Genomic DNA, 27,591 nt, shown 5'->3' with positions numbered 1-27,591 from the left:
GGGAGTGGTTTGAGTGGGGAGGGGAGAACTGAAAATAAGCTGTTGGCAAAGAGGTTTGGAGCTTTCTTTGTTACTGGTCGGTTAAACAATTTAAAGCACGGTAAAAAAATATACAAAAATGAAGGCTATAATCCCTATTCGCACGGGACTATTATCACTAGAGAACATTGGTTATGTATTTATTACCCCAGTTTGTCTGTTATTCAAGAGGCTAAATCTTTTTTAATAATGCATTTGGCGATGTTCAATTAATTCGCACAAACGTATAAACAAATGTATTCACTGTGAAAGTAGACCCTTCATACATAGTCTATGCGCAGCACTTCATTCAATTTATCCAATCAGTTATTGTTTTCTTCCTAAAACATTTTTTTACCTTTTTTTTTTTTAATTATCAAAGGACTTATTCTGGTTAGTCAATGTCCTGATTTCAGTTTCCATTTAAGCCATCTAAACAGTAGGCTACAGTTCCCTCGCCGTGCAATAGGCCTATTTGAAGTCCTGTGTCAAATTTGTATAGCGCCTCACAATCATCACATCTAATACAGCCGGAACACTGTCACTGCTATCATCCTCTTTACCTCGTCACCAAATCTTTTCCAAACATTACTTTTCTGTCCCTCCCTTCTCATTATTTTCAACTCTCCTTTCGCAGCTTTTGTATTATTGAATTCAACTTTGACAATGTCCTTTTTGCCTCTGTGACGTTGACTTCTTCTGCCCGTTCACAAAAGCATTATTTGCCAATTGGCTGTGTAGGCTATTTGGCGCCCATACAGTTAAACCTAAAGCTTAGGTTTACACACTAATACCAGATAGCCTAAAATAATGAAAGAAAAGCCTGAATGTAGCCTATAGATATAAATTGCACAAGAATGATACATTTATGATTCATTTATTTTCTAGACCTATCTGCTGCCTTTGATACTGTGAACCACCAGATCCTCCTCTCCACCCTCTCCGAGTTGGGCATCTCCGGCACGGCCCACGCTTGGATTGCGTCCTACCTGACAGGTCGCTCCTACCAGGTGGCGTGGCGAGAATCTCTCTCCTCACCACATGCTCTCACCATTGCTGTTCCCCAGGGCTCTGTTCTAGGCCCTCTCCTATTCTCGCTATACACCAAGTCACTTGGCTCTGTCATATCCTCACATGGTCTCTCCTATCATTGCTATGCAGACGACACTCAATTAATCTTCTCCTTTCCCCCTTCTGATAACCAGGTGGCGAATCGCATCTCTGCATGTCTGGCAGACATATCAATGTGGATGACGGATCACCACCTCAAGCTGAACCCCGGCAAGACGGAGCTGCTTTTCCTCCCGGGGAAGGACTGCCCGTTCCATGATCTCGCCATCACGGTTGACAACTCCATTGTGTCCTCCTCCCAGAGTGCTAAGAACCTTGGCGTGACCCTGGACATCACCCTGTCGTTCTCCACTAACATCAAGGCGGTGACCCGATCCTGTAGGTTCATGCTCTACAACATTCGCAGAGTACGACCCTGCCTCACACAGGAAGCGGCGCATGTCCTAATCCAGGCACTTGTCATCTCCCGTCTGGATTACTGCAACTCGCTGTTGGCTGGGCTCCCTGCCTGTGCCATTAAACCCCTACAACTCATCCAGAATGCCGCAGCCCGTCTGGTGTTCAACCTTCCCAAGTTCTCTCACGTCACCCCGCTCCTCCGCTCTCTCCACTGGCTTCCAGTTGAAGCTCGCATCCGCTACAAGACCATGGTGCTTGCCTATGGAGCCGTGAGGGGAACGTAGGCTCTGATCAACCTTCAGGCTCTGATCAGTCCCTACACCCAAACGAGGGCACTGCGCTCATCCACCTCTGGCCTGCTGGCCGCCCTACCTCTGAGGAAGCACAGTTCCCGCTCAGCCCAGTCGAAACTGTTCGCTGCCCTGGCACCCCTATGGTGGAACAAGCTCCCTCACGACGCCAGGACAGCGGAGTCAATCACCACCTTCCGGAGACACCTGAAACCCCACCTCTTTAAGGGACACCTGGGATAGGATAAAGTAATTCTTCCAACCCCCCCCCTAAAAGATTTAGATGCACTATTGTAAAGTGGTTGTTCCACTGGATATCATAAGGTTTAATGCACCAATTTGTAAGTCACTCTGGATAAGAGCGTCTGCTAAATGACTTAAATGTAAATGTACATTTATGGATTTTTTAAGGTATTGTTTTCTCTTTATTCAACCCGCCCTTCAGCCACACAATAGTTACATTTTAATTACCCTAAACTGCGGATAGAAACACCTGGACTGCGGCTATGAGTCCACCCATGCATCACTAACGCACGCATATATGCAAGGAGAACAAGGAAGTCATACCGGTTAATGCTTTTTCTAATAACTTAAATAATAACTCAAGTTCCTCAAAGGTAGAGAAAATATAGACAACAAGATAACTGTAATGACCTACGAGGGATATGCCTGACGTATTGCCAAATCGCAGTCTGCTCGGAATCCTATCTGGAGAGTTCACAAACTACATTTACAAATTCAATGCGACATGTTTTACGGCTATAATCAAATATATTATCAACAACAAACTCAGCAAAACACTCAGATTAGGCGACTTCAAACCATATAGATAATAGCAAAGTTACAATATTGCCACTACTATTGAAATGTGAATATGTTTTCATTCAACATGCACATTTGTAACTTGTAGTGACATAGCTTACTGTAGAACCAACAAAATGTTGTCAAAAACTAGTCAAGCACATCAACTGTAGGCGGTAGGTTAGAGCATTGGGCCAGTAACTGAAAGGTTACTTGATCGAATCCCAGGACTGACAAGGTAAAATCTGTTGTTCTGTCCCTGAGCAAGGCAGTTAACCCACTGTTCCTAGGCCGTCATTGTAAATAAGAATTTGTTTTTAAGTGACTTGCCTTGTTAAATGAAGGTTATATATATATATATATATATATATATATATATATATATATATATATATATATATATTTCTTTTCGTATATATATATATATTTAACCTTCATTTAACAAGGCAAGTCACTTAAAAACAAATTCTTATTTATATATATATGTACATATATTAATTTTTTTCAAAAACGGTCTGTTTCTTACCAATATGAGAATGTATTTCTGTCCCTTCTCGTGCATGTAATCAGCGAACTGAGGGAGGTCTTTGAAATTGACTTCATCATAAGTGAAGTCCTTCTTATCTTCCATATAGTCAATGTCAGTATACTGGATATCCTGGGAGAGAAGAGAAGCAGATAGAGAATAATAGTGCATTCATTATGGCTATAGGAGTTGAATGTTAGTGTCATAATCACACAGTATTTGTCTCAAACCACTCAAGCCACTCAAACTGTCTGCATCATTGCATGTTTTCCATACATTTAGTCAAAGCCACTTAAATATTATGGTCTTAGCAGCTTAGTAAATACTTTGCCCCTTGGCATGTGTTTACTGCAGTGCAGTGTGTCCACTCTTATCTTATCTTTAAGTCCTAACTTCAAATATTAATGTCTTACCATGACTGAAATGTTTTCCCTTAAATGCATATTTACATCTTAGTATGAATGTAATGCATATGGAACAGTGGTGTAAAGTACTTAAGTAAAAATACTTTGAAGTACAACCTAAGTAGTTTTTTGGTGTATCTGTACTTTACTTTACGACTTATATTTTTGCCAACTTTTACTTTTACTTCACTATATTCCTAAAGAAAATAATGTGCTTTTTACTCTGTATATTTTCCCTGACACACAAAAAATACTCATTACATTTTGCCCGGAAAATGGTCCAATTCACACACTTATCAAGACAACATCCCTGGTCATCCCTACTGCCTCTGATCTGGCAGACTCACTAGACACAAATGCTTAGTTTGTAAATGATGTGTGAGTGTTGGTGTGAGTGTTGGTGTGCCCCTGGCTATCTGTCAATTAAAAAATAAATATTTCCGTCTGGTTTGCTTAATATAAGGAATTTGAAATGGTTTATACTTTTACTTTTGATATGTATTAAGTACATTTTAGAAATTCAATTTACTTTGATACTTAAATATATTTAAAACCAAATACTTTTAGACTTTTACTCAAGTAGTATTTTACTGGGTGACTAACTTTTACTTGAGTCATTTTCTATTAACGTATCTTTACTTTTAATCAAGTATAAAAATGGAGTACTTTTTCCACGACTGATATAGAATTATTCAGAGACTATGCATCCAATCAAATTTTTGAAATTTAGCATAAATTAAACACATCTGCTCAGATATTAGCATATTTTACATTACCTTAATGCATTCCCCTCACACATATTTGCATCTTAGCATAAGTTAAACACATCTTCTTTAGCATAAGCCTGCTGGCATGCCTGCAAGTTTCAGGCCTTCATGTGAGTGCTAGTGACTTGGCTGATGTGTTGCGGAACCTTGGGAGGATTCTAGAGTGTTAGCACATTCTGTTTTTGGTCTGGGCCTTGATTCTGTGGCTTGGCAGTCCCTCGCCGTATCACTCTAACAGATGGTTCCCGGCTCCTGCCAGTTCTCTGCTAATGGTAATCAGTTCCAGACGTATTAGAATAATGTGATAATGCCCTCTGTGGTCTATCTGATCTCTATCAAATATGTCCCTCAATATAGCCGCTGTCATCCAGCTGTATCTTAATGTCAAAGGCGAACATTAAGGACGTGGTTATTAAAAAAAATCTAAGAGTAAATAGTAAGCTTGTTTTGTCTGAGTTTTTTTGTGATCGTTTGTGTCAAAATTTGACCTCTTGATTGTCTTGGAGGTTAAATTAATCCTGGCTAGGAGCTGATGAGTTTTCATAGGGTAAACATGTCTCCCGACTGCAGGACACCCCTGAAGGACTGAAGAGCAGACCGTCAGACTCTGACAATTTGACATGGAACAGGATTCTCCCAGAGAGCAAAAGGTCAGCTCCCTGCTGCCTGTCCAGCTCTGATAGAGAATTTCATATCTCTAGTCTACAGCTGAATCCTATCTGGTGGTAGGTGGATTACAGTCCTTTGCTTATAGCTTTCAGTGTGGAACTGATTGCTAATGATTCCTAGCTTCGAAGCAATGTTTCCCTTACTTGTGGCAGGTGGGAGTTATTTACTAATCCGTTGCTCCTGTTCTGTTATTGCTGAACATATACTGTAAGTAGATTATCACTTTCTGATTCGCTGGTACCTCATGGTTTTCCATTGTTCTCTAGTTTCCCATATGCACTGGTTTCTAGCTCTAAGATAATGACTTTGTTCCTAAATGGCATTCCAGTGGGTGACCCTATAGAATCAATAGTTCTACATTAAGGCTCTTACATATGGCAGGTCGACAGCTCGGTTTCTCTCCACTGTTTTCTTGACTTCATCTAGACTGCCGTAGTCCCAACGAGACAACTGGAATCCTAGAGACCAGTATGGAGGAATCATTGGCTTGCCGATCAGCTGGACACGCGCACACGCACACGCACACGCACACACACACACACACACACACACACACACACACACACACACACACACACACACACACACACACACACACACACACACACACACACACACACAAAGGAAAGATGTATCATACACATATACTGATTCCAAATGTACCACTGTATCACAGAGCATTCGTGCCTATCACTTCCAAATGACAACCATGATCAACTGAAACCAAAAGTCAACTGAACCCTCTGTCTCACCTCCAGGAACTCATGGACCACCTGTTCAGGTGTGTCTCCTAGCAGGATGTAGAAGTCCAGAACTCCTCCAATGGTTCTGTAGGTCACCGCTGGAGCCGGCTGCAGCGTCACCTCTGGGCAAGGTCATAAAACACAACCACACAGCGATGAGATATATTCTGATCTCTGGATTCGTTACATAGACACATCTGGACCAAGTCAGATCAACACTATTCATGTGTTCCTGTTTTTTTTACCCATAGCATTGCTGTTCATCAGGAAGACTCCGAAGGACTTGCCACTCTCGTCCTCCAGACAAAGGAAGTAGGGATAATGACCATAGAGGTTATGTGTCCCCTGGGGGATGAAGGAAAGAAAGGGATGAGAGAAAGAGAGAGAGAGATGGATCGAAGCTGAGGGGGTGGCGGTACAAACTAATCAGCTTACAAGACATTCAATTACCCGCCCTTTGGGAAGGAATGTACACACACACCGTGTTCACAGCAGCTGACAGGCCCTGAGCTGTGCTCCTTATAGAATACATGCTGTTTGTGTGATGTTGGAGAATGATCGATGTAAGACGTGAGTGTGTGAGTGAGTGAGTGAGTGAGTGAGTGAGTGAGTGAGTGAGTGAGTGAGTGAGTGAGTGAGTGAGTGAGTGAGTGAGTGAGTGAGTGAGTGAGTGAGTGAGTGAGTGAGTGAGTGAGTGAGTGAGTGAGTGAGTGTGTGTGTGTGTGTGTGTTACAGTATATGTGTGTATATCAGTACTCACTCCATTAGGGAATGAATCTCGTGTGAAGATAGGCCACGTTCTCCAGTTGGTGTCATGACGGTAGTTCTGATGGACGTGTTCTCCCAGACCGTATATATTATGGGATGGCAGTCTGGCAGACAGCTGCAGGTACTGATCAGCAAACACCAGCGGACCCATTGTGGTGTCAAACCTGTGTGTGTGTTAACGGGGGGGGGTTGAGATGATGAGAGAGTTGTTGTATTAGAACACACAGGGTATGTATTGAACTGTATAGTACAGTATTGTTATGGAGGAAAACCCCACTGGGAGAAGGTAGCTAGCTGCAAACAGACCATTAGAACACACAGGGTATGTATTGAACTGTATAGTACAGTATTGTTATGGAGGAAAACCCCACTGGGAGAAGGTAGCTAGCTGCAAACAGACCATTAGAAGACACCATAATGAGACCTGTTTAGCTTCAACCCCACTGACATTACTAATAACACATACATGTCCTACCCTTCTGCCTCTTTGCTCAATAACAGAGGGGAGAAAGAAAGCTCAAAGACAGATCAAGGGCAGTATCATGTATTGAGTGGTGTGTATGTGCATGATAAGCATTGTGCAGGGCAAGTACGCTTGCTTTTAACAACCTTTATGTTTTTATTACAGTGAGAAAAACATCAGCCAACATCCTGACTCTGGCGAGACACAAAGAAAGGAAGACCATTAGGCGACCTACAGTCTAAACTAAATCAATGTACAGGAACTCCCCTGACAGAGATAGGGTTCTCATCCTACTAAGTACCGTAGGATGAGGAATCAATCATAGTGTGATGTAATGACCTCTACACTCACACTCCATCAGGGAAGTCCACCTAGAGAGACTAGACTCCTGGTAATTGGACTAATGGATGACAGGAACAGGAACACAACCCTACCACAGCTCACCTAAACACTGCACTGCTGAATCTAATGGTTGAAAAGTGGAGAGTTAATGGTTTGATTAGAATTAGTAAAGGGGTTAAATTAAAGTGAATCTTGTTAGTTATTAAACCCTTTATCGCCGTGGCAAATAACACAACCGTCAAACAGTCAGAGAGGAAGCTGATAATATCATAGCAATTATCTCTACACAGTCAATGATTTTCTCTCCACCTTCACCACCCCCCCTCTCACTTTCTTAGTATGCACCTGCTCATTTCATCTGAAGAGCTGCATCTAAACTGTTCTATTAGCACATATATTGATAAGACTCGTATCACCAGTTATGTAGTAAATATTACCCAGTTATGTAGTAAATATTACCCAGTTACGTAGTAAATATTACCCAGTTATGTAGTAAATATTACCCAGTTACGTAGTAAATATTACAAAGTTATCTAATAAATATTACCCAGTTATGTAGTAAATATTACAAAGTTATCTAATAAATATTACCCAGTTACGTAGTAAATATTACAAAGTTATCTAATAAATATTACCCAGTTATGTAGTAAATATTACTCAGTTATGTAGTAAATATTACCCAGTTATGTAGTAAATATTACCCAGTTATCTAATAAATATTACCCAGTTATGTAGTAAATATTACCCAGTAATGTAGTAAATATTACCCAGTAATGTGGTAAATATTACCCAGTTATCTAATAAATATTACCCAGTTATGTAATAAATATTACCCTGTATTATAGTAAATATTACCCAGTTATGTAGGAAAATATTACCCAGTAATGTAGTAAATATTACCCAGTTATCTAATAAATATTACCCAGTTATGTAGTAAATATTACCCAGTAATATAGTAAATATTACCCAGTTATGTAGTGAATATTACCCAGTTATCTAATACATATTACCCAGTTATGTAGTAAATAATACCCAGTATTGTAGTAAATATTACCAGTTATGTACTAAATATCACCCAGTTATGTAGTAAATATTAACCAGTAATGTAGTAAATTGTACCCAGTAATGTAGTAAATATTACCCAGTAATGTAGTAAATATTACCCAGTTATGAAGTAAATATGACCGAGTAATGTAGTAAATATTACCCGGTAATGTAGTGAATATTACCCAGTTATGTAGTAAATATTACCCAGTAATGTAGTAAATACTACCCAGTATATGTAATAAATATTACCCAGTTATGTAGTAAATATTACCCAGTAATATAGTAAATATTACCCAGTTATGTAGTAAATATTACCCAGTTATCTAATACATATTACCCAGTTATGTAGTAAATAATACCCAGTAGTGTAGTAAATATTACCCAGTAATATAGTAAATATTACCCAGTTATGTAGTAAATATTACCCAGTTATCTGATAAATATTACCAAGTTATGTAGTAAATATTACAGAGTAATGTAGTAAATATTACCCAGTAATGTAGTAAATATTACCCAGTTATGTATTAAATATTATCCAGTTAGGTAGTAAATATAACCCAGTTATGTGATGAATATTACCCAGTTATGTAGTAAATATTTCCCAGTATTCTAATGAATACTACCCAATAATGTATACATATTACCCAGAATTTTAGTAAGTATTACCCAGTTATGTATTAAATATTACCGAGTATTTTAGTAAATATTACCCAGTTGTGTATTAAATATTACCCAATTATGTAGTAAATATAACCCAGTTATGTAATGAATTTTACCCAGTTATGTAGTAAATATTTCCCAGTTATATAATAAATATTACCCAGTTATCTAATAAATATTACCCAGTAATGTGCAATATAGCAAGCAGTATAAAGCAATATATTTTTCTATCTCTGTGAGCCAAATGCCACTCATCTGATAAGCACATTGGGCAAAGGAAAGCAAAAGGTCATACCCTTTAAACACACTGTCACTGTGGTTATATAAAAAAGAAATCTGCTAAATCACTGAGGAAGGGGTATAATCGGGCAGTCATTAACATCCTGTACTGTACTGTACATGGTGTATGTGTGACTCTGTAGTTGACAGATAGACCAAAAGCAGACACAGGAAATTAATAAATTAACTTCTAATTAAGTCCTATTTTCAGCAGCATTTAATGCTATTAGTTTAGTGGAAATTTGTAGGGCTTATACATGGAGTAAAAAGTGAATTAATTTACATGTCACTCAGTCCTATTTACCAGCAGCAATAACAGTACTATAGCCTAGTGGGCGGCAGGTAGCCTAGTGGTTAGAGTGTTGGGCCAGGAACCGAAAAGTTGCTAGATCAAATCCCAGAGGTGACAAGGTAAAAATCTGTCCCTGAACAAGGCAGTTAACCCAGTGTTCCTAAGTTGTCATTGTAAATAAGAATTTGTTCTTAACTGACATGCCTAGGTAAATAAAGGTTAAATAAATAACATGGGTCATAATCATGGTTTTAAAGGGAGACTCTATAATGGTTAGTTTGGCTGGTTGGAGATGTAATCAGTTGGCATGATGACTGTGATGTCACACAGACCGACTGAGCATGCTCAGAGTGACACAGACGTAACCACACGGTCACCAAGGGAGATTGACATGGAACACAGAAAACAAACGTGTCGTGCGTGTGTGTGTGCATGCGTGTGTGCGTGTACGTGCGAGTGTGTGTGTCTTTGGCGTTCTGACAGAATAACACATATTAATGAAGTGACTGCATGGTCTACAGAACCTCTATGAGGATCAAATGTGTGACGCTGTAACCAGACGTACAGGCTTGAGAGCATTAGTACCAAGGTTGGAGTGTAACAGACAGACTGATGGATTTCACAGAGACTTTTTGAGACTGACAGAAAGACACAATTTAGACAGAAACTCACAGGACTTTCTTGGTGGCTGCCCTGCGTACTTGGAAGCCGAAGGGGTTGTGTGTGAGCTCTACCTCGTAGTTAAAGGATCCAGAGGGATGGGTAGCAGGGGGCTTGATGTGCTCATGGGGAACCTCAAATCGCTTCTTATGGGCATCTGAGATCTGGAGACAAAACACAGGGACAGGGGTCAGCAGGACGTGTGTTTTGGTGTGGATTTCAAGTGACAGTGTGTGTGTGTTTGTGTGTGTACCTTGAATCTCAGTCGGTTCACTGTCTGCATGTCAGCGTGGAAAGTCAGCTCCTCTATGTCTTCTCCAAACAAAGAGGGGGCAGCCTTCTTTTTCAGAAGGGCCGACAAGCCTCCAATCACAAGCACAAAGATATTGAAAGAAAAAAAAGTTCAAAGCAGAAATCCAAGACGGCAAATTCAATAGCAATTTCTAGTATAGGGCATGATACGTTTTGAATTATTTTATCATTTGAGCAAAGACTGTTTCCTGAGGGTCAGGACTGACTGTGAATAAGGTAGTGATATCATGTCTATCATGTTTAGCAATATGCTGTACATGTTATATGTACATGAAATCACGCCTTAGAGAGAAAGATTGAAAATAAGAGATATGGAAAGAGGGTGGATGGGGGGAGGAAGATGGAGGTAGAGCTCACTGTAGCTGTTGGGTTTCTCCTCGCGGACCACAGAGTAGCCGTGATTGGTGGAGAAGAAGCACCATGGAGCGTTTCTCTCGTCCAATGGACTCCAACAACAGCCTCGCTGCAGACACCCCAGCTAGTGTAGGAAGGGAATCATCATCATCAGCATGTATAATGCTATGGCTATGGTCCTCCTTGACAGCTACTGGGAATGCAGGTTTTTGCTCCAACCAAGTTGTAACAGTCCTAATTGAGCTAATCAAGGTCCTGCAGGGCAGCTACTGAGTATAACTAGACTAGATCAGAGTTTGATGTAAAACCTGCAGGAGGGTAGCTCTCCAGGAGGAGGGTTCGGTACTCCTCATATCTACGTCCTGTTTAGTGATGATGGGAAAGTAAATCCTCTAGGAATGATGAGACGTGTAGAGGACCCAGGTCACCCAGGTCTCCATGGAAACATACCTTAGATGCACCGGCGTCAGGGAAACAGTCAACTCTCTCCCCCAGTGGAATAACGGGACATACTGGATCCACGATGTCTGTGGTCTCTGTCAGAGCATACAGGAAATAGGTTTCTACTGACCAAACACTGACCCAACAACCAACCACAAACCACCACTGATAAGCATCAGCCAATTTCAGCTTAAGCTGGAATTCATGAGTTCACTTGACATTGAGTAAATTAAATGTTTACATTTTTTTGTGAGGAGTAGGGATAATTATACAAGTGATGTTACTAATGTATCGGCCCTTTGAGCGACTGTCTGGGGCATGACATTGACCAAGCAGAGAGGATGAGTGGAAGCAGACTGGGGCATGGTTCTGTCTCATCCCTAATATACAAACCAAAACCATGAGCAGTGACCGGAAGAGAGAGAGAGAGAGAGAGAGAGAGAGAGAGAGAGAGAGAGAGAGAGAGAGAGAGAGAGAGAGAAGAAAAGAAGAGAGAGAGAGTGCTGGTGTGTGTGTGTTTGTGTGCATGTGTCTGTGTGGTTGGCATTGTCTCTCCTCTAGAAAGTTGTTTGTGATTTGGAGTGACAGCTGTCATAATGTCCATATTATGTCCCCAAAACAAGCCTTACTATCCTCAGCCCTGTCCCCTTTCTTTGTTGTGTGTGTGTGTGTGTGTGTGTGTGTGTGTGTGTGTGTGTGTGTGTGTGTGTGTGTGTGTGTGTGTGTGTGTGTGTGTGTGTGTGTGTGTGTGTGTGTGTGTGTGTGTGTGTGTGTGTGTGTGTGTTCTCACCGTCTTTGATGACTGCAGGTTCCCCAGTAGCCATTAGAACAACTAAAGCAACAGCCGCTGTTGTCACCAGCAGGAATAGGACTGTCAGAGTCACCTCCAACCCTGAAAACTTCCGATTCCCCATCTAACACAGACACACAGCACAAAACACAGTAAATAAATACACATCCGCCAAACAAAAGATACATTATACGTGTCACCAGTCATCACCTAAATGTACTTCCGGTTTGGAGCGAGCAGTCGCACTACGCTTCGCTCCACAGGTAATATTACACTTCACTACATTACAACGGCTTGATTTGTTTGATCTGAGCAATTCTTCTTAGCTAGCTACATAGCCGTCTTTGTATCAAAGATAATTGTGTAGTTTAGAGTAATTAGAGTAAATATCGAGGCTAGCTATCTTCGGCATCCTAACGTAGTCAACACTGCTAGCTGCTAGCTAGCTAGTCATCACTGCTAGCTAGCCAACTTCTACCGACAAGCAGCACTGCAGAAACTATTACATTACAACGTAACGACTTGATTAGTGTGGTGTTAGTGTTAGTTAGCCAGCTACATAGTTGTCTTTGCTGTCTCTGTATCTAAGATAATTGTGTAGTCTGAGTAATTATCGAGGTGAGCTAGCCAGCCGCGACGCGGCGCCAGATTTAGTCAACACACCTAGTTATCATTAACCCACTGCTAGCTAGCCAACCGTTACCGACTAGCAGCGCTGTAGATACTAATACTTTACAACGGAACGATTTGACTAGTGCAGTGTTAGCTAGCTAGCTACTTAGTTGTCTTTGTCATAGCTTGATAATTGTGTAGTCTAGTAATTACCGAGGTTAGCTAGCCAGCCATTGAGGTCAGCTAGCCAGCTATTTCCGTCCCCCGCGACGCCATTTTTCCTAACCCAGCCAACTATTACCGACGAGCAGCATTGTAGAAACTAAATACATTACAAGGAACATCTTGATTAGTGTTATGTTAGCTAGCTAGCTACAAAGTTGCTTTGTATCATGACAAGGGGTAGTACTGAAACTATCGAGGTTACCTAGCCAGCTACACGTTCAAAGTCAACAACGCAGCTACTGCTAGCTAGCCTACTCCACCAGCCAGCAGTACTGTATCATTTTCGTCATTTTAGTAAATACGATTTTTGCAACGTAAGCTTAACTTTATGAACATTCGAGACGTGTAGTCCACTTGTCATTCCAATCTCCTTTGCATTAGCGTAGCCTCTTCTGTAGCTTGTCTACTATGTGTCTGTCTATCCCTGTTCTCTCCCCTCTGCACAGGCCATACAAACGCTCCACACCGCGTGGCCGCTGCCACTCTAACCTGGTGGTCCCAGCACGACCCACGTGGAGTTCCAGGTCTCCTGCAGCCTCTGGAACTGCCGGTCTGCGGCCAACAAGGCTGAGTTCATCTCAGCCTATGCTACCCTCCAGTCCCTAGACTTCCTGGCGCTGACGGAAACATGGATTACCACAGAGAACACTGCTACTCCTACTGCTCTCTCCTCGTCTGCCTACGTGTTCTCGCATACCCCTAGAGCATCGAGCCAGCGGGGTGGTGGCACTGGAATCCTCATCTCTCCCAAGTGGACATTCTCTCTTTCTCCCCTGACCCATCTGTCTATCTCCTTATTTGAATTCCATGCTGTCACAGTTACCAGCCCTTTCAAGCTTAACATCCTTATCATTTATCGCCCTCCAGGTTCCCTTGGAGAGTTCATCAATGAGCTTGACGCCTTGATAAGTTCCTTTCCTGAGGATGGCTCACCTCTCACAGTTCTGGGTGACTTTAACCTCCCCACGTCTACCTTTGACTCATTCCTCTCTGCCTCCTTCTTTCCACTCCTCTCCTCTTTTGACCTCACCCTCTCACCTTCCCCCCCTACTCACAAGGCAGGCAATACGCTTGACCTCATCTTTACTAGATGCTGTTCTTCCACTAATCTCATTGCAACTCCCCTCCAAGTCTCTGACCACTACCTTGTATCCTTTTCCCTCTCGCTCTCATCCAACACTTCTCACTCTGCCCCTACTCGGATGGTATTGCGCCGTCCCAACCTTTCGCTCTCTCTCTCCCGCTACTCTCTCCTCTTCCATCCTATCATCTCTTCCCTCTGCTCAAACCTTCTCCAACCTATCTCCTGATTCTGCCTCCTCAACCCTCCTCTCCTCCCTCTCTGCATCCTTTGATTTCCTCTGTCCCCTATCCTCCAGGCCGGCTCGGTCCTCCCCTCCTGCTCCGTGGCTCGACGACTCACTGCGAGCTCACAGAACAGGGCTCCGGGCAGCCGAGCGGAAATGGAGGAAAACTCGCCTCCCTGCGGACCTGGCATCCTTTCACTCCCTCCTCTCTACATTTTCCTCTTCTGTCTCTGCTGCTAAAGCCACTTTCTACCACTCTAAACTCCAAGCATCTGCCTCTAACCCTAGGAAGCTCTTTGCTACCTTCTCCTCCCTCCTGAATCCTCCTCCCCCCCCCCCTCCTCCCTCTCTGCGGATGACTTCGTCAACCATTTTGAAAAGAAGGTTGACGACATCCGATCCTCGTTGCTGAGTCAAACGACACCGCTGGTCCTGCTCACACTGCCCTACCCTGTGCTTTGACCTCTTTCTCCCCTCTCTCTCCAGATGAAATCTCGCGTCTTGTGACGGCCGGCCGCCCAACAACCTGCCCACTTGACCCTATCCCCTCCTCTCTTCTCCAGACCATTTCCGGAGACCTTCTCCCCTACCTCACCTCGCTCGTCAACTCATCCTTGACCGCTGGCTACGTCCCTTCCGTCTTCAAGAGAGCGAGAGTTGCACCCCTTCTGAAAAAACCTACACTAGATCCCTCCGATGTCAACAACTACAGACCAGTATCCCTTCTTTCCTTTCTCTCCAAAACTCTTGAACGTGCCGTCCTTGGCCAGCTCTCTTGCTATCTCTCTCAGAATGACCTTCTTGATCCTAATCAGTCAGGTTTCAAGACTGGGCATTCAACTGAGACTGCTCTTCTCTGTGTCACGGAGGCTCTCCGCACTGCTAAAGCTAACTCTCTCTCCTCTGCTCTCATCCTCCTAGACCTATCTGCTGCCTTTGATACTGTGAACCATCAGATCCTCCTCTCCACCCTCTCCGACCTGGGCATCTCCGGCGCGGCCCACGCTTGGATTGCGTCCTACCTGACAGGTCGCTCCTACCAGGTGGCGTGGCGAGAATCTGTCTCCGCACCACGTGCTCTCACCACTGGTGTCCCCCAGGGCTCTGTTCTAGGCCCTCTCCTATTCTCGCTATACACCAAGTCACTTGGCTCTGTCATATCCTCACATGGTCTCTCATATCATTGCTATGCAGATGACACACAATTAATCTTCTCCTTTCCCTCTTCTGACAACCAGGTGGCGAATCGCATCTCTGCATGTCTGGCAGACATATCAGTGTGGATGACGGATCACCACCTCAAGCTGAACCTCGGCAAGATGGAGCTGCTCTTCCTCCCGGGGAAGGACTGCCCGTTCCATGATCTCGCCATCACGGTTGACAACTCCCTTGTGTCCTCCTCCCAGAGTGCTAAGAGCCTCGGCGTGACCCTGGACAACACCCTGTCGTTCTCCACTAACATCAAGGCGGTGACCCGATCCTGTAGGTTCATGCTCTACAACATTCGCAGAGTACGACCCTGCCTCACACAGGAAGCGGCGCAGGTCCTAATCCAGGCACTTGTCATCTCCCGTCTGGATTACTGCAACTCGTTGTTGGCTGGGCTCCCTGCTTGTGCCATTAAAACCCTACAACTCATCCAGAACGCCGCAGCCCGTCTGGTGTTCAACCTTCCCAAGTTCTCTCACGTCACCCCGCTCCTCCGCTCTCTCCACTGGCTTCCAGTCGAAGCTCGCATCCGCTACAAGACCATGGTGCTTGCCTATGGAGCTGTGAGGGGAACGGCACCTCCGTACCTTCAGGCTCTGATCAGGCCCTACACCCAAACAAGGGCACTGCGTTCATCCACCTCTGGCCTGCTCGCCTCCCTACCTCTGAGGAAGCACAGTTCCCGCTCAGCCCAGTCAAAACTGTTCGCTGCTCTGGCACCCCAATGGTGGAACAAGCTCCCTCACGACGCCAGGACAGCGGAGTCAATCACCACCTTCCGGAGACACCTGAAACCCCACCTCTTTAAGGAATACCTGGGATAGGATAAAGTAATCCTTCTAACCCCCCCTTAAAAGATTTAGATGCACTATTGTAAAGTGGTTGTTCCACTGGATATTATAAGGTGAATGCACCAATTTGTAAGTCGCTCTGGATAAGAGCGTCTGCTAAATGACTTAAATGTAAAATGTAAAATACCTCTGATGACCACAAGGTCAGGACTATCATGTTGTCAACAAGGACTTATGGCAGATCATCTGTAGTTGGTAGACTAGAGCATGGCTCTTGCAATGCCAATGTTCAATTCACGTGACCACCTATACATAAAAAATCTATGCACACATGACTGTTAGCCACGTTGGGAGAAAAGAATCTGCTAAATGGCATTTATTATTACATATTATTTGTTAGCTATGTTATGGACAATAGCTACTGCTGCCAAGGAAATGAACCTGAGGACAGTAGAGGACACTACTGCTGTCAAGGAAATGGACCTGAAGACACTACTGCTGTCAAGCAAATGGACCTGAGGACACTACTGCTGCCAAGGAAATGGACCTGAGGACACTAGAGGACACTACTGCTGCCAAGGAAATGGACCTGAGGACACTAGAGGACACTACTGCTGTCAAGGAAATGGACCTGAGGACACTACTGCTGCCAAGGAAATGAACCTGAGGACAGTAGAGGACACTACTGCTGTCAAGGAAATGGACCTGAGGACACTACTGCTGCCAAGGAAATGGACCTGAGGACACTACTGCTGTCAAGGAAATGGACCTGAAGACACTACTGCTGCCAAAGTAATGGACCTGAGGACACTACTGCTGCCAAGGAAATGGACCTGAGGACAGTAGAGGACACTACTGCTGCCAAGGAAATGGACCTGAGGACACTACTGCTGTCAAGGAAATGGACCTGAGGACACTACTGCTGTCAAGGAAATGGACCTGAGGACACTAGAGGACACTACTGCTGTCAAGGAAATGGACCTGAAGACACTACTGCTGTCAAGGAAATGGACCTGAAGACACTACTGCTGTCAAGGAAATGGACCTGAAGACACTACTGCTGCCAAGGAAATGGACCTGAGGACTCTACTGCTGTCAAGGAAATGGACCTGAAGACACTACTGCTGTCAAGGAAATGGACCTGAAGACACTACTGCTGCCAAGGAAATGGACCTGAGGACACTACTGCTGTCAAGGAAATGGACCTGAGGACACTAGAGGACACTACTGCTGTCAAGGAAATGGACCTGAGGACACTACTGCTGTCAAGGAAATGGACCTGAAGACACTACTGCTGTCAAGGAAATGGACCTGAAGACACTACTGCTGCCAAGGAAATGGACCTGAAGACACTACTGCTGCCAAGGAAATGGACCTGAGGACACTAGAGGACACTACTGCTGTCAAGGAAATGGACCTGAGGACACTACTGCTGTCAAGGAAATGGACCTGAAGACACTACTGCTGTCAAGGAAATGGACCTGAAGACACTACTGCTGCCAAGGAAATGGACCTGAGGACACTACTGCTGCCAAGGAAATGGACCTGAGGACAGTAGAGGACACTACTGCTGTCAAGGAAATGGACCTGAGGACACTAGAGGACACTACTGCTGTCAAGGAAATGGACCTGAGGACACTACTGCTGTCAAGGAAATGGACCTGAGGACAGTAGAGGACACTACTGCTGCCAAGGAAATGGACCTGAGGACACTACTGCTGTCAAGGAAATGGACCTGAGGACACTACTGCTGTCAAGGAAATGGACCTGAGGACACTAGAGGACACTACTGCTGTCAAGGAAATGGACCTGAGGACACTACTGCTGTCAAGGAAATGGACCTGAGGACACTAGAGGACACTACTGCTGTCAAGGAAATGGACCTGAAGACACTACTGCTGCCAAGGAAATGGACCTGAAGACACTACTGCTGTCAAGGAAATGGACCTGAAGACACTACTGCTGTCAAGGAAATGGACCTGAGGACAGTAGAGGACACTACTGCTGCCAAGGAAATGAACCTGAGGACAGTAGAGGACACTACTGCTGCCAAGGAAATGGACCTGAAGACACTACTGCTGTCAAGGAAATGGACCTGAAGACACTACTGCTGTCAAGGAAATGGACCTGAAGACACTACTGCTGCCAAAGTAATGGACCTGAGGACACTACTGCTGCCAAGTTAATGGACCTGAGGACACTACTGCTGCCAAGGAAATGGACCTGAAGACACTACTGCTGTCAAGGAAATGGACCTGAAGACACTACTGCTGTCAAGGAAATGGACCTGAAGACACTACTGCTGCCAAGGAAATGGACCTGAGGACACTAGAGGACACTACTGCTGTCAAGGAAATGGACCTGAGGACACTACTGCTGTCAAGGAAATGGACCTGAGGACACTAGAGGACACTACTGCTGTCAAGGAAATGGACCTGAAGACACTACTGCTGTCAAGGAAATGGACCTGAGGACACTACTGCTGCCAAGGAAATGGACCTGAGGACACTAGAGGACACTACTGCTGTCAAGGAAATGGACCTGAAGACACTACTGCTGTCAAGGAAATGGACCTGAAGACACTACTGCTGCCAAGGAAATGGACCTGAGGACAGTAGAGGACACTACTGCTGTCAAGGAAATGGACCTGAAGACACTACTGCTGCCAAGGAAATGGACCTGAGGACACTACTGCTGTCAAGGAAATGGACCTGAGGACACTACTGCTGTCAAGGAAATGGACCTGAGGACACTAGAGGACACTACTGCTGTCAAGGAAATGGACCTGAGGACACTAGAGGACACTACTGCTGTCAAGGAAATGGACCTGAAGACACTACTGCTGTCAAGGAAATGGACCTGAGGACACTAGAGGACACTACTGCTGTCAAGGAAATGGACCTGAAGACACTACTGCTGTCAAGGAAATGGACCTGAAGACACTACTGCTGCCAAGGAAATGGACCTGAGGACAGTAGAGGACACTACTGCTGTCAAGGAAATGGACCTGAAGACACTACTGCTGCCAAGGAAATGGACCTGAGGACACTACTGCTGTCAAGGAAATGGACCTGAGGACACTACTGCTGTCAAGGAAATGGACCTGAGGACACTAGAGGACACTACTGCTGTCAAGGAAATGGACCTGAGGACACTAGAGGACACTACTGCTGTCAAGGAAATGGACCTGAGGACAGTAGAGGACACTACTGCTGCCAAGGAAATGGACCTGAGGACTCTACTGCTGTCAAGGAAATGGACCTGAGGACACTACTGCTGCCAAGGAAATGGACCTGAAGACACTACTGCTGTAAAGGAAATGGACCTGAAGACACTACTGCTGCCAAGGAAATGGACCTGAAGACACTACTGCTGTCAAGGAAATGGACCTGAGGACACTACTGCTGTCAAGGAAATGGACCTGAAGACACTACTGCTGTCAAGGAAATGGACCCGAGGACTCTACTGCTGTTTTAGGAAAATGACCTGAGGACACCACAGGGCAACACTGCTGTCAAGGAAAAGGACCTTTGGACACATGTCTGCCTCCTTCGTTTGGGACAACCACATTTCACTCTGATTCATCCCCGGCTCAATCAGCTTGTTTCTCACTAACACCAGACATGACAAATGGACTGGAGAGAGAACGTGAGGCCATGGGGGTAGGAAGAAGGCAAGGTGGTGTGTGTGTGTGTGTGTGTGTGTGTGTGTGTGTGTGTGTGTGTGTGTGTGTGTGTGTGTGTGTGTGTGTGTGTGTGTGTGTGTGTGTGTTAGAGATATATAGAGAGAGTCAGTGTTCCTAGTGCTTGCCAGAGCAGCACCAGCCATTATAAAACAGACACATCATATCTCCCTACCCATTAGGCTCCAGTCCCAGCACTGGTGAAGGCACAGGCAAGGTGAGTATGTGTGTGTGTTTCTGTGTCTGTATGTGTGTGTGTGTGTGTGTGCGTGTGCGTGTGCGTGTGCGTGTGCGTGTGCGTGCGTGCGTGTGCGTGTGCGTGCGTGCGTGCGTGTGTGTGTGTGTGTTTCTGTGTCTGTGTGTGTGTGTGTGTGTGTGTGTGTGTGTGTGCGTGTGTGTGTGTGTGTATGAGGCGCATGGCCAGCTTGTTTAATGTTGTGTGAAGAGCATGTGAGGGCACGCATACAGACCGCCGGGGAACGTATTTGTGTCACCATTCGCCCGCAATCAATTAACACACCACAAATCACCACTAAAAAACACAGTCATATATTATGTGACACAGCAGCACACACAGCGGACATGGTCTGTCAGACTCAAAAACACACAGCGGACATGGTCTGTCAGACTCAAACACACACAGCGGACATGGTCTGTCAGACTCAAACACACACAGCGGACATGGTCTGTCAGACTCAAACACACACAGCGGACATGGTCTGTCAAATCCAAGCACACAGTGGACACCAACTGCTCCATATGAACTATAAACATGATCCAATATCATTTGCATTGTCAGACATATGATAAGGATAATGTCTCTCTTATCTTTGACCTGTTGTTGATGTCAAAATAGCAGTTCTACTTGAGCTCCACAAGGACCCTTCCGACACCTTCTATATTATCATTAACAGACAGGGTCAAAGTCTCAGCTTGGGAACCAACAGGACCCTTCAGACTCATTTTACTACGGCTGGCCATGCTTTCCACCTGGCCACCCCTACCCCGGTCAACAGCACTGCACCCCCCCATAGCAACTCGCCCAAGCCTTCCCCATTTCCCCATCTCCCAAATCCAGTCAGCTGATGTTCTGAAAGAGCTGCAAAATCGGGACCCCCACAAATCAGCCGGGCTAGACAATCTGGACCCTTTCTTTCTAAAATTATCTGCCGAAATTTTTCCAACCCCTATTACTAGCCTGTTCAACCTCTCTTTAGTGTCGTCTGAGATTCCCAAAGATTGGAAAGCAGCTGCGGTCATCCCCCTCTTCAAAGGGGGGGACACTCTGTGTCAAATCTGAGGGCCTGTGTCCAAGCCTCTGGCAGTCTCTATGAGGGTGCCACAGGGTTAAATTCTTGGGCCTACTCTCTTCTCTGTATATATCAATGATGTTGCTCTTGCTGCTGGTGAGTCTCTGATCCATACGCAGACGACACCATTCTGTATACTTCTGGCCCTTCTTTGGACACTGCGTTAAGTTTGAAAAATGGAAGTTTTCGGATTTTCGAGGAGTTTGTATTTCGCACCACGCCCTATCATTGGATATTGGAGCGGTGTTCCGCTAGCGGAACGTCTAGATGTAAGAGGTTTTAACAACCCTCCAGACGAGCTTCAATGCCATACAACTCTCCTTCCGTGGCCTCCAACTGCTCTTAAATACAAGTAAAACTAAATGCATGCTCTTCAACCGATCGCTGCCTGCACCTGCCCGCCCGTCCAGCATCACTACTCTGGACGGTTCTGACTTAGAATATGTGGACAACTACAAATACCTATGTGTCTGGTTAGACTGTAAACTCTCCTTCCAGACTCACATAAAACATCTCCAATCCACAGTTAAATCTAGAATTGGCTTCCTATTTCGCAACCTTCACTCATGCTGCCAAACATACCCTCGTAAAACTGACCATCTTACCGATCCTCGACTTTGGCGAGGTCATTTACAAAATAGCCTCCAACACCCTACTCAACTAATTGGATGCAGTCTATCACAGTGCCATCCGTTTTGTCACCAAAGCCCCATATACTACCCACCACTGTGACCTGTATGCTCTCGTTGGCTGCCCCTCGCTTCATACTCATCGCCAAACCCACTGGCTCCAGGTCATCTACAAGACCCTGCTAGGTAAAGTCCCGCCTTATCTCTGCTCGCTGGTCACCATAGCTGCACCCACCCGTAGCACGTGTTCCAGGAGGTATATCTCACTTGTCACCCCCAAAACCAATTCTTCCTTTGGCCGCATCTCCTTCCATTTCTCTGTTGCCAATGACTGGAACGAACTACAAAAATCTCTGAAACTGGAAACACTTATCTCCCTCACTAGCTTTAAGCACCAGCTGTCAGAACAGCTCACAGATCACTGCACCTGTACATAGTCCATCTTTAAATAGCCCAAACAACTACCGCTTCCCCTACTGTATTTATTTATTTTGCTCCTTTGCACCCCAGTATTTCTACTTTGCACACTCATCTACTGTCAAATCTACCATTGCAGTGTTTTAATTGCTATATTGTATTTACTTCGCCTTTACCTCCCTTTATTGCCTTTACCTCCCTTATCTCACCTCATTTGCTCACATTGTATATAGACTTATTTTTCTACTGTATTATTGACTGTATGTTTGTTTTACTCCATGTGTAACTCTGTGTTGTTATATGTGTTGAACTGCTTTGCTTTATCTTGGCCAGGTCGCAGTTGTAAATGAGAACTTGTTCTCAACTTGCCTACCTGGTTAAATAAAGGTGAAATAAAATAAGTAAATTAAAAAGACACCTTCCATACTATTATTAACAGGCAGGGTCAAAGTCTCAGCAATGCAACCAACAGGACCCTTCCTATACCTTCTATACGATCATTAACAGACAGGGTCAAAGTCTCAGCTCTATAACCAACAGGACCCTTCAGACATCTTCTTGTGGCAGCTTCAGGTAAGCTCAAGGAGGGTGGCGAGGTTCTGCTAGCCTGAGTTAGATTACCTCATGATAAGCTGCAGACCATACTATTTACCAAGAGAGTTTTCATCTATATTATTGGTGGCTTTATATTTACGACCACAAATCGATGCTGACACTTAAAGACCTCACTCAACCAACAGGAAAGTGGTACCGAAGTGTGGAACCAACAGGACCCTGAACAGAGTCTACGCGCAAGCCATAAGACTGATAAATAGTTATTGAAATAGTTACCTACATTGAGCCTTTAGACTCATCACATATGCTGCTGCTACTGTTTACTATCTGCCACTTTATTCACAGTTTTATGTACATAACTACCTCAATTACCTCATAACCCTGCACATAGACTGAATACTGGTACACCTAGTATATAGCCAAGTTATCGTTACTCATTTTGTATCTATTATTACATGTTTTACTTTTCTATTATTTCTCTATTTTCTTTCTCTCTGCTTTGTTGGGAAAGACCCATAAGTAACTGACACAAGTCACTGTTAGTCCACACCTTTCCTTTACGAAGCATGTGACAAATAACCTTTGATTTGAAGGATTTGACTTGATACTATTTATATTTTGTATTTATTATGGATCCCCATTAGCTGCTGCCAAGTCACTGTCATTAACAAACAGGGTCAAAGTCTCACCTAGATAACGAACATGATCTAAGGTTTGGATTTAATCTATATTACAGAAGTAAAAACAATGTTTGAGTGTTCGCGGAGACTGCTTTCACAGTAAACACTGTGTCGGCTCAATCGGAAAATACATTAAAATTTCAATGTAGGTCTTCCGCAATACAGATTGAATCCAGCCCTAAAATGGCTGCATGACAAGGACGAACTCGACTGTAGAATTTTCATGAAATAGAGCATGATTAACACTGTGAACTTCTTTAGTTACGAATGAACACATTTGTATTTCACAACATAGGTTTTCTAGCTGACAATTGTGCAACAGGTAGACGTTTATTATCTTGCCGCTTGATGAAAGAGAATCAAGGAGTTCAGACTAATGCATGTCGAACACTCCCTGTAATTACCTAATTTCTCTATCCATGATGGTAATTTATCTGTTTTACCTAATAGTTATGCTTTCTCTATACATTGTCTACAGGCTTCCCACTCGCCTGTTTTTTCCTCTTTACTCAATAAACTACACACAGTGTATCTCTTCTGCGATGACGCAGAATGATAAGCCTTTGAACAACTTTTGTACCCTACCTGAGGTCTGCTTTAATGATTACAGAAGCGGTAGGCCAGCAACAGTTGAAGCTAGGTTGCACAGTAGTTTAAGCTGGCAACTCTTTGTGTCATACTCAAATAAAATGTAGTTCTAAACACACGATAAAATAGTATATTTATGAATACCTTATCTGAGAATATGTTCCCCAGTGAGTTAGAAGTTGTCTCACCTCACAATGCTTCTTGCCTTACTACTCCGTCGCACCGTCGTCTGTCTCATCCACGTTATATCATATCACTCTGGCATAAGGTCTTACCGACCATATAACACTGTCTGTATATGTGTTGGTGTGTGAACGTGTTGTAATTAAATACTCTTTATGTATTTATATCTGTGTGTAAGCGATAGCAAGAAAGAGAGATTGTGTGTGTGTGTGTGTGTGTGTGTGTGTGTGTGTGTGTGTGTGTGTGTGTGTGTGTGTGTGTGTGTGTGTGTGTGTGTGTGTGTGTGTGTGTGCGCGTGCGTGTTTTACAACTTCACTGTACCCACTCTGCAACTATAAAATGTGATAACCATCACAACCAACAAAGATCAACCGAGACAATGCGTTACTCGTTTTATTTAATCCTGCTATATCTTCCTTATATTGCTGTGTTTATGGAGGTGTGTGCATGCATGTGTGTGTGTGCACGTCCGTGTGTATGTTGTAATGATTTACCTTGAAACACTCCTCCTTTGGTTTATACAAACTGTGACTCAGCTTTTTCAGTACCAGTCAAAGTTTTAGAAAAACCTACTCATTCAAGGGTTTTTCTTTATTTTTACTATTTTCTACATTGAAGAATAGTAGTGAAGACATCAAAACTATGAAATAACGCATATGGAATCATGTAGTAAGCAAAACAGTGTTAAACAGATCAAAATATATTTGATATTTTAGATTCTTCAATGTAGCCACCCTTTGCCTTGATGACAGCTTTGCACACTCTTGGCATTCTCTCAACCAGCTTCATGAGTTAGTCACCTGGAATGCATTTCTTCTTTAAAGTTAATTTGTGACCCAGGGTCTCGAGCTTAGTGACGACTTTGGAGGGTACTATGGTGTTAAATGCTGAGCTGTAGGCAATGAACAACATTCTTACCTAGGTATTGATCTTGTTCAGATGGGTTAGGGCAGTGTGCAGTGTGATTGTGATTGCGATTGCATCGTCTGTGGACCTATTGGGGCGGTAGGCAAATTGGAGTGGGTCTAGGGTGTCAGGTAGGGTGGAGGTGATTTGCTCCTTGACTAGTCTCTCAAAGCCAGAAGTGAGTGCTACGGGGCAATAGTCGTTTAGCTCAGTTACCTTAGCTTTCTTGGGGACAGGAACAATGGTGGCCCTCTTGAAGCATGTGGGCACAGCAGACTGGGAAAGGGATTGATTGAATATGTCCGTAAACACACCAGCCAGCTGGTCTGTGCATGCTCTCAGGACGCGGCTAGGGATGCCGTCTGGGCCAGCAGCCCAGACGGTAGTGGGCCAAAACACTGGCACTGTACTGTCCTCAAAGTGAGCTAAGAAGTTGTTTAATGAACTTGTCTGGGAGCAAGACATCGGTGTCTGCAACGGGGCTGGTTTTCTTTTTGTAATCTGTGATTGACTGTAGACCCTGCCACACACGTCTAGTGTTTGAGCCATTGAATTGCGACTCTACTTTGTCTCTATACTGACAATTAGCTTGTTTGATTGCCTTGAGGAGGGAATAGCTACACTGTTTGTATTCATTCATGTTTCCAGTCGCCTTGCCATGATTAAAAGCAGTGGTTCGCGCTTTCAGTTTTGTGTGAATGCTGCCATCAATACCCAGTTTCTGGTTAGGGAAGGTTTTAAAAGTCAGCGTGGGAACAACATCACCTTTGTACTTGCTAATAAACTCGCTCATCGAGTCAGCGTTAACATCAATGTTGTTGTCTGAGGCTATCTGGAACATATCCCAGTCCACGTGATCCCAGCAATCGTGAAGCGTGGAATCAGATTGGTCGGACCAGCGTTGAACAGACTTGAGCACGGGCGTTTCCTGTTTTAGTGTCTGTCTATAGGCTGGGAGCAACAAAATGGAGTCGTGGTCAGATTTGCCGAAAGGAGGGTGGGGAAGTGCTTTGTATGCATCGCGGAAGTGAGGGTAGCAATGATCCAGAATGCTACCAGCTCGAGTCGCGCACTCGATATGCTGATAAAATGTAAGGAGCCATGTTTTCAGATTAGCTTTGTTAAAATCCCCAGCTACAAAAAATGCAGCATCAGGATATATGGTTTCCATTTTAGATAGAGTCCAATGAAGTTCTTTCAGGGCTGTTGAGGTATCTGCTTGGGGGGGGGTAGGTCAGGTGAACAAAAGGACTTGAGTTTCTGTAAGTTGTTATGATTACACCACGAGTCGTTAATCATAAGGCATAAACCCCCGCCCTTCTTCTTACCAGAGAGATGTTTGTTTCTGTCAGCGCGATCAAATCAAATCAAATTTATTTATATAGCCCTTCTTACATCAGCTGATATCTCAAATTGCTGTACAGAAACCCAGCCTAAAACCCCAAACAGCAAGCAATGCAGGTGTAGAAGCACGGTGGCTAGGAAAAACTCCCAAAAAAGGCCAAAACCTAGGAAGAAACCTAGAGAGGAACCAGGCTATGAGGGGTGGCCAGTCTTCTTCTGGCTGTGCCGGATGGAGATTATAACAGCACATGGCCTAGATGTTCAAATGTTCATAAATGACCAGCATTGTCAAATAATAATAATCATAGTAGTTGTCGAGGGTGCAACAAGTCAGTAACACAAGAGTAAGTGTCAGTTGGCTTTTTCATAGCCGATCTTTGAGAGTATCTCTACCGCTCCTGCTGTCTCTAGAGAGTTGAAAACAGCAGGTCTGGGACAGGTAGCACGTCCGGTGAATAGGTCAGGGTTCCAGCAGGTCTGGGATAACAGGTCTGGGACAGGTAGCACGTCCGGTGAACAGGTCAGGGTTCCATAGCTGCAGGCAGAACAGTTGGAGCTGGAGCAGCAGCACGGCGATGCATGAAGAAACCGGGTGGCTGTACCAACTCTGATAACATATCTCGAGTGAGCCACGTTTCCGTGAAACAGAGAATGTTACAATCTCTGATGTCTCTCTAGAAGGCAACCCTTGCTCGAATTTCATCTAACTTGTTGTCAAGAGACTGGACGTTGGCGATTAGTATACTCAGGAGCAGTGAGCGATGTGCCCATCAATGGAGCCTGACCAGAAGACCGCTCCGTCTGCCCCTTCTGTGGCGCCGTTGTTTTGGGTCGCCTGTCCTGGGTGGTGGTCCAAACAGAGGATCTGCTTCGGGAAAGTCGTATTCCTGGTCGTAATGTTGGTAAGTTGATGTTGCTATTATATCCAATAGTTCTAATAATATTAATAATACTAATGATGTTGCTATTATATCTAATAGTTCTAATAATAGTAATAACGCTTAAGATTTCCTGGGGTAACAATGTAAGAAATAATACATACAAAAACTAAATACTG

The 27,591-nt window shown here is 44.2% G+C and overlaps 1 protein-coding gene across 3 annotated transcripts in view; it reads right to left on the bottom strand.

Annotated features, from left to right (window-relative positions):
- si (sucrase-isomaltase) overlaps positions 1 to 27,591 on the bottom strand; it is a 151,447-nt gene that overhangs the window by 91,881 nt on the left and 31,975 nt on the right. The window contains exons 1-11 of one of the 3 annotated variants that reach the window (XM_014215242.2): positions 24,290 to 24,536; positions 12,097 to 12,220; positions 11,316 to 11,401; positions 10,869 to 10,989; positions 10,453 to 10,562; positions 10,212 to 10,363; positions 6,449 to 6,620; positions 5,934 to 6,033; positions 5,698 to 5,810; positions 5,318 to 5,443; positions 3,106 to 3,237 (exon numbers count right to left, since the gene is read on the bottom strand). In XM_014215242.2, coding sequence (XP_014070717.2) covers positions 3,106 to 3,237; positions 5,318 to 5,443; positions 5,698 to 5,810; positions 5,934 to 6,033; positions 6,449 to 6,620; positions 10,212 to 10,363; positions 10,453 to 10,562; positions 10,869 to 10,989; positions 11,316 to 11,401; positions 12,097 to 12,220 — 1,236 coding nt within the window. In that variant the 5' untranslated portion in view covers positions 24,290 to 24,536. Of the gene's footprint in view, positions 1 to 3,105; positions 3,238 to 5,317; positions 5,444 to 5,697; positions 5,811 to 5,933; positions 6,034 to 6,448; positions 6,621 to 10,211; positions 10,364 to 10,452; positions 10,563 to 10,868; positions 10,990 to 11,315; positions 11,402 to 12,096; positions 12,221 to 24,245; positions 24,269 to 24,289; positions 24,537 to 27,591 lie in introns of those variants that run through there. The other 2 variants (XM_045724816.1, XM_014215243.2) reach the window with 2 other exon arrangements.

Source organism: Salmo salar, chromosome ssa09 (genome assembly GCF_905237065.1).
Source record: "Salmo salar chromosome ssa09, Ssal_v3.1, whole genome shotgun sequence".
NCBI lineage: Eukaryota > Metazoa > Chordata > Actinopteri > Salmoniformes > Salmonidae > Salmo > Salmo salar.
This window is presented reverse-complemented; position numbering and strand designations above follow the sequence as displayed.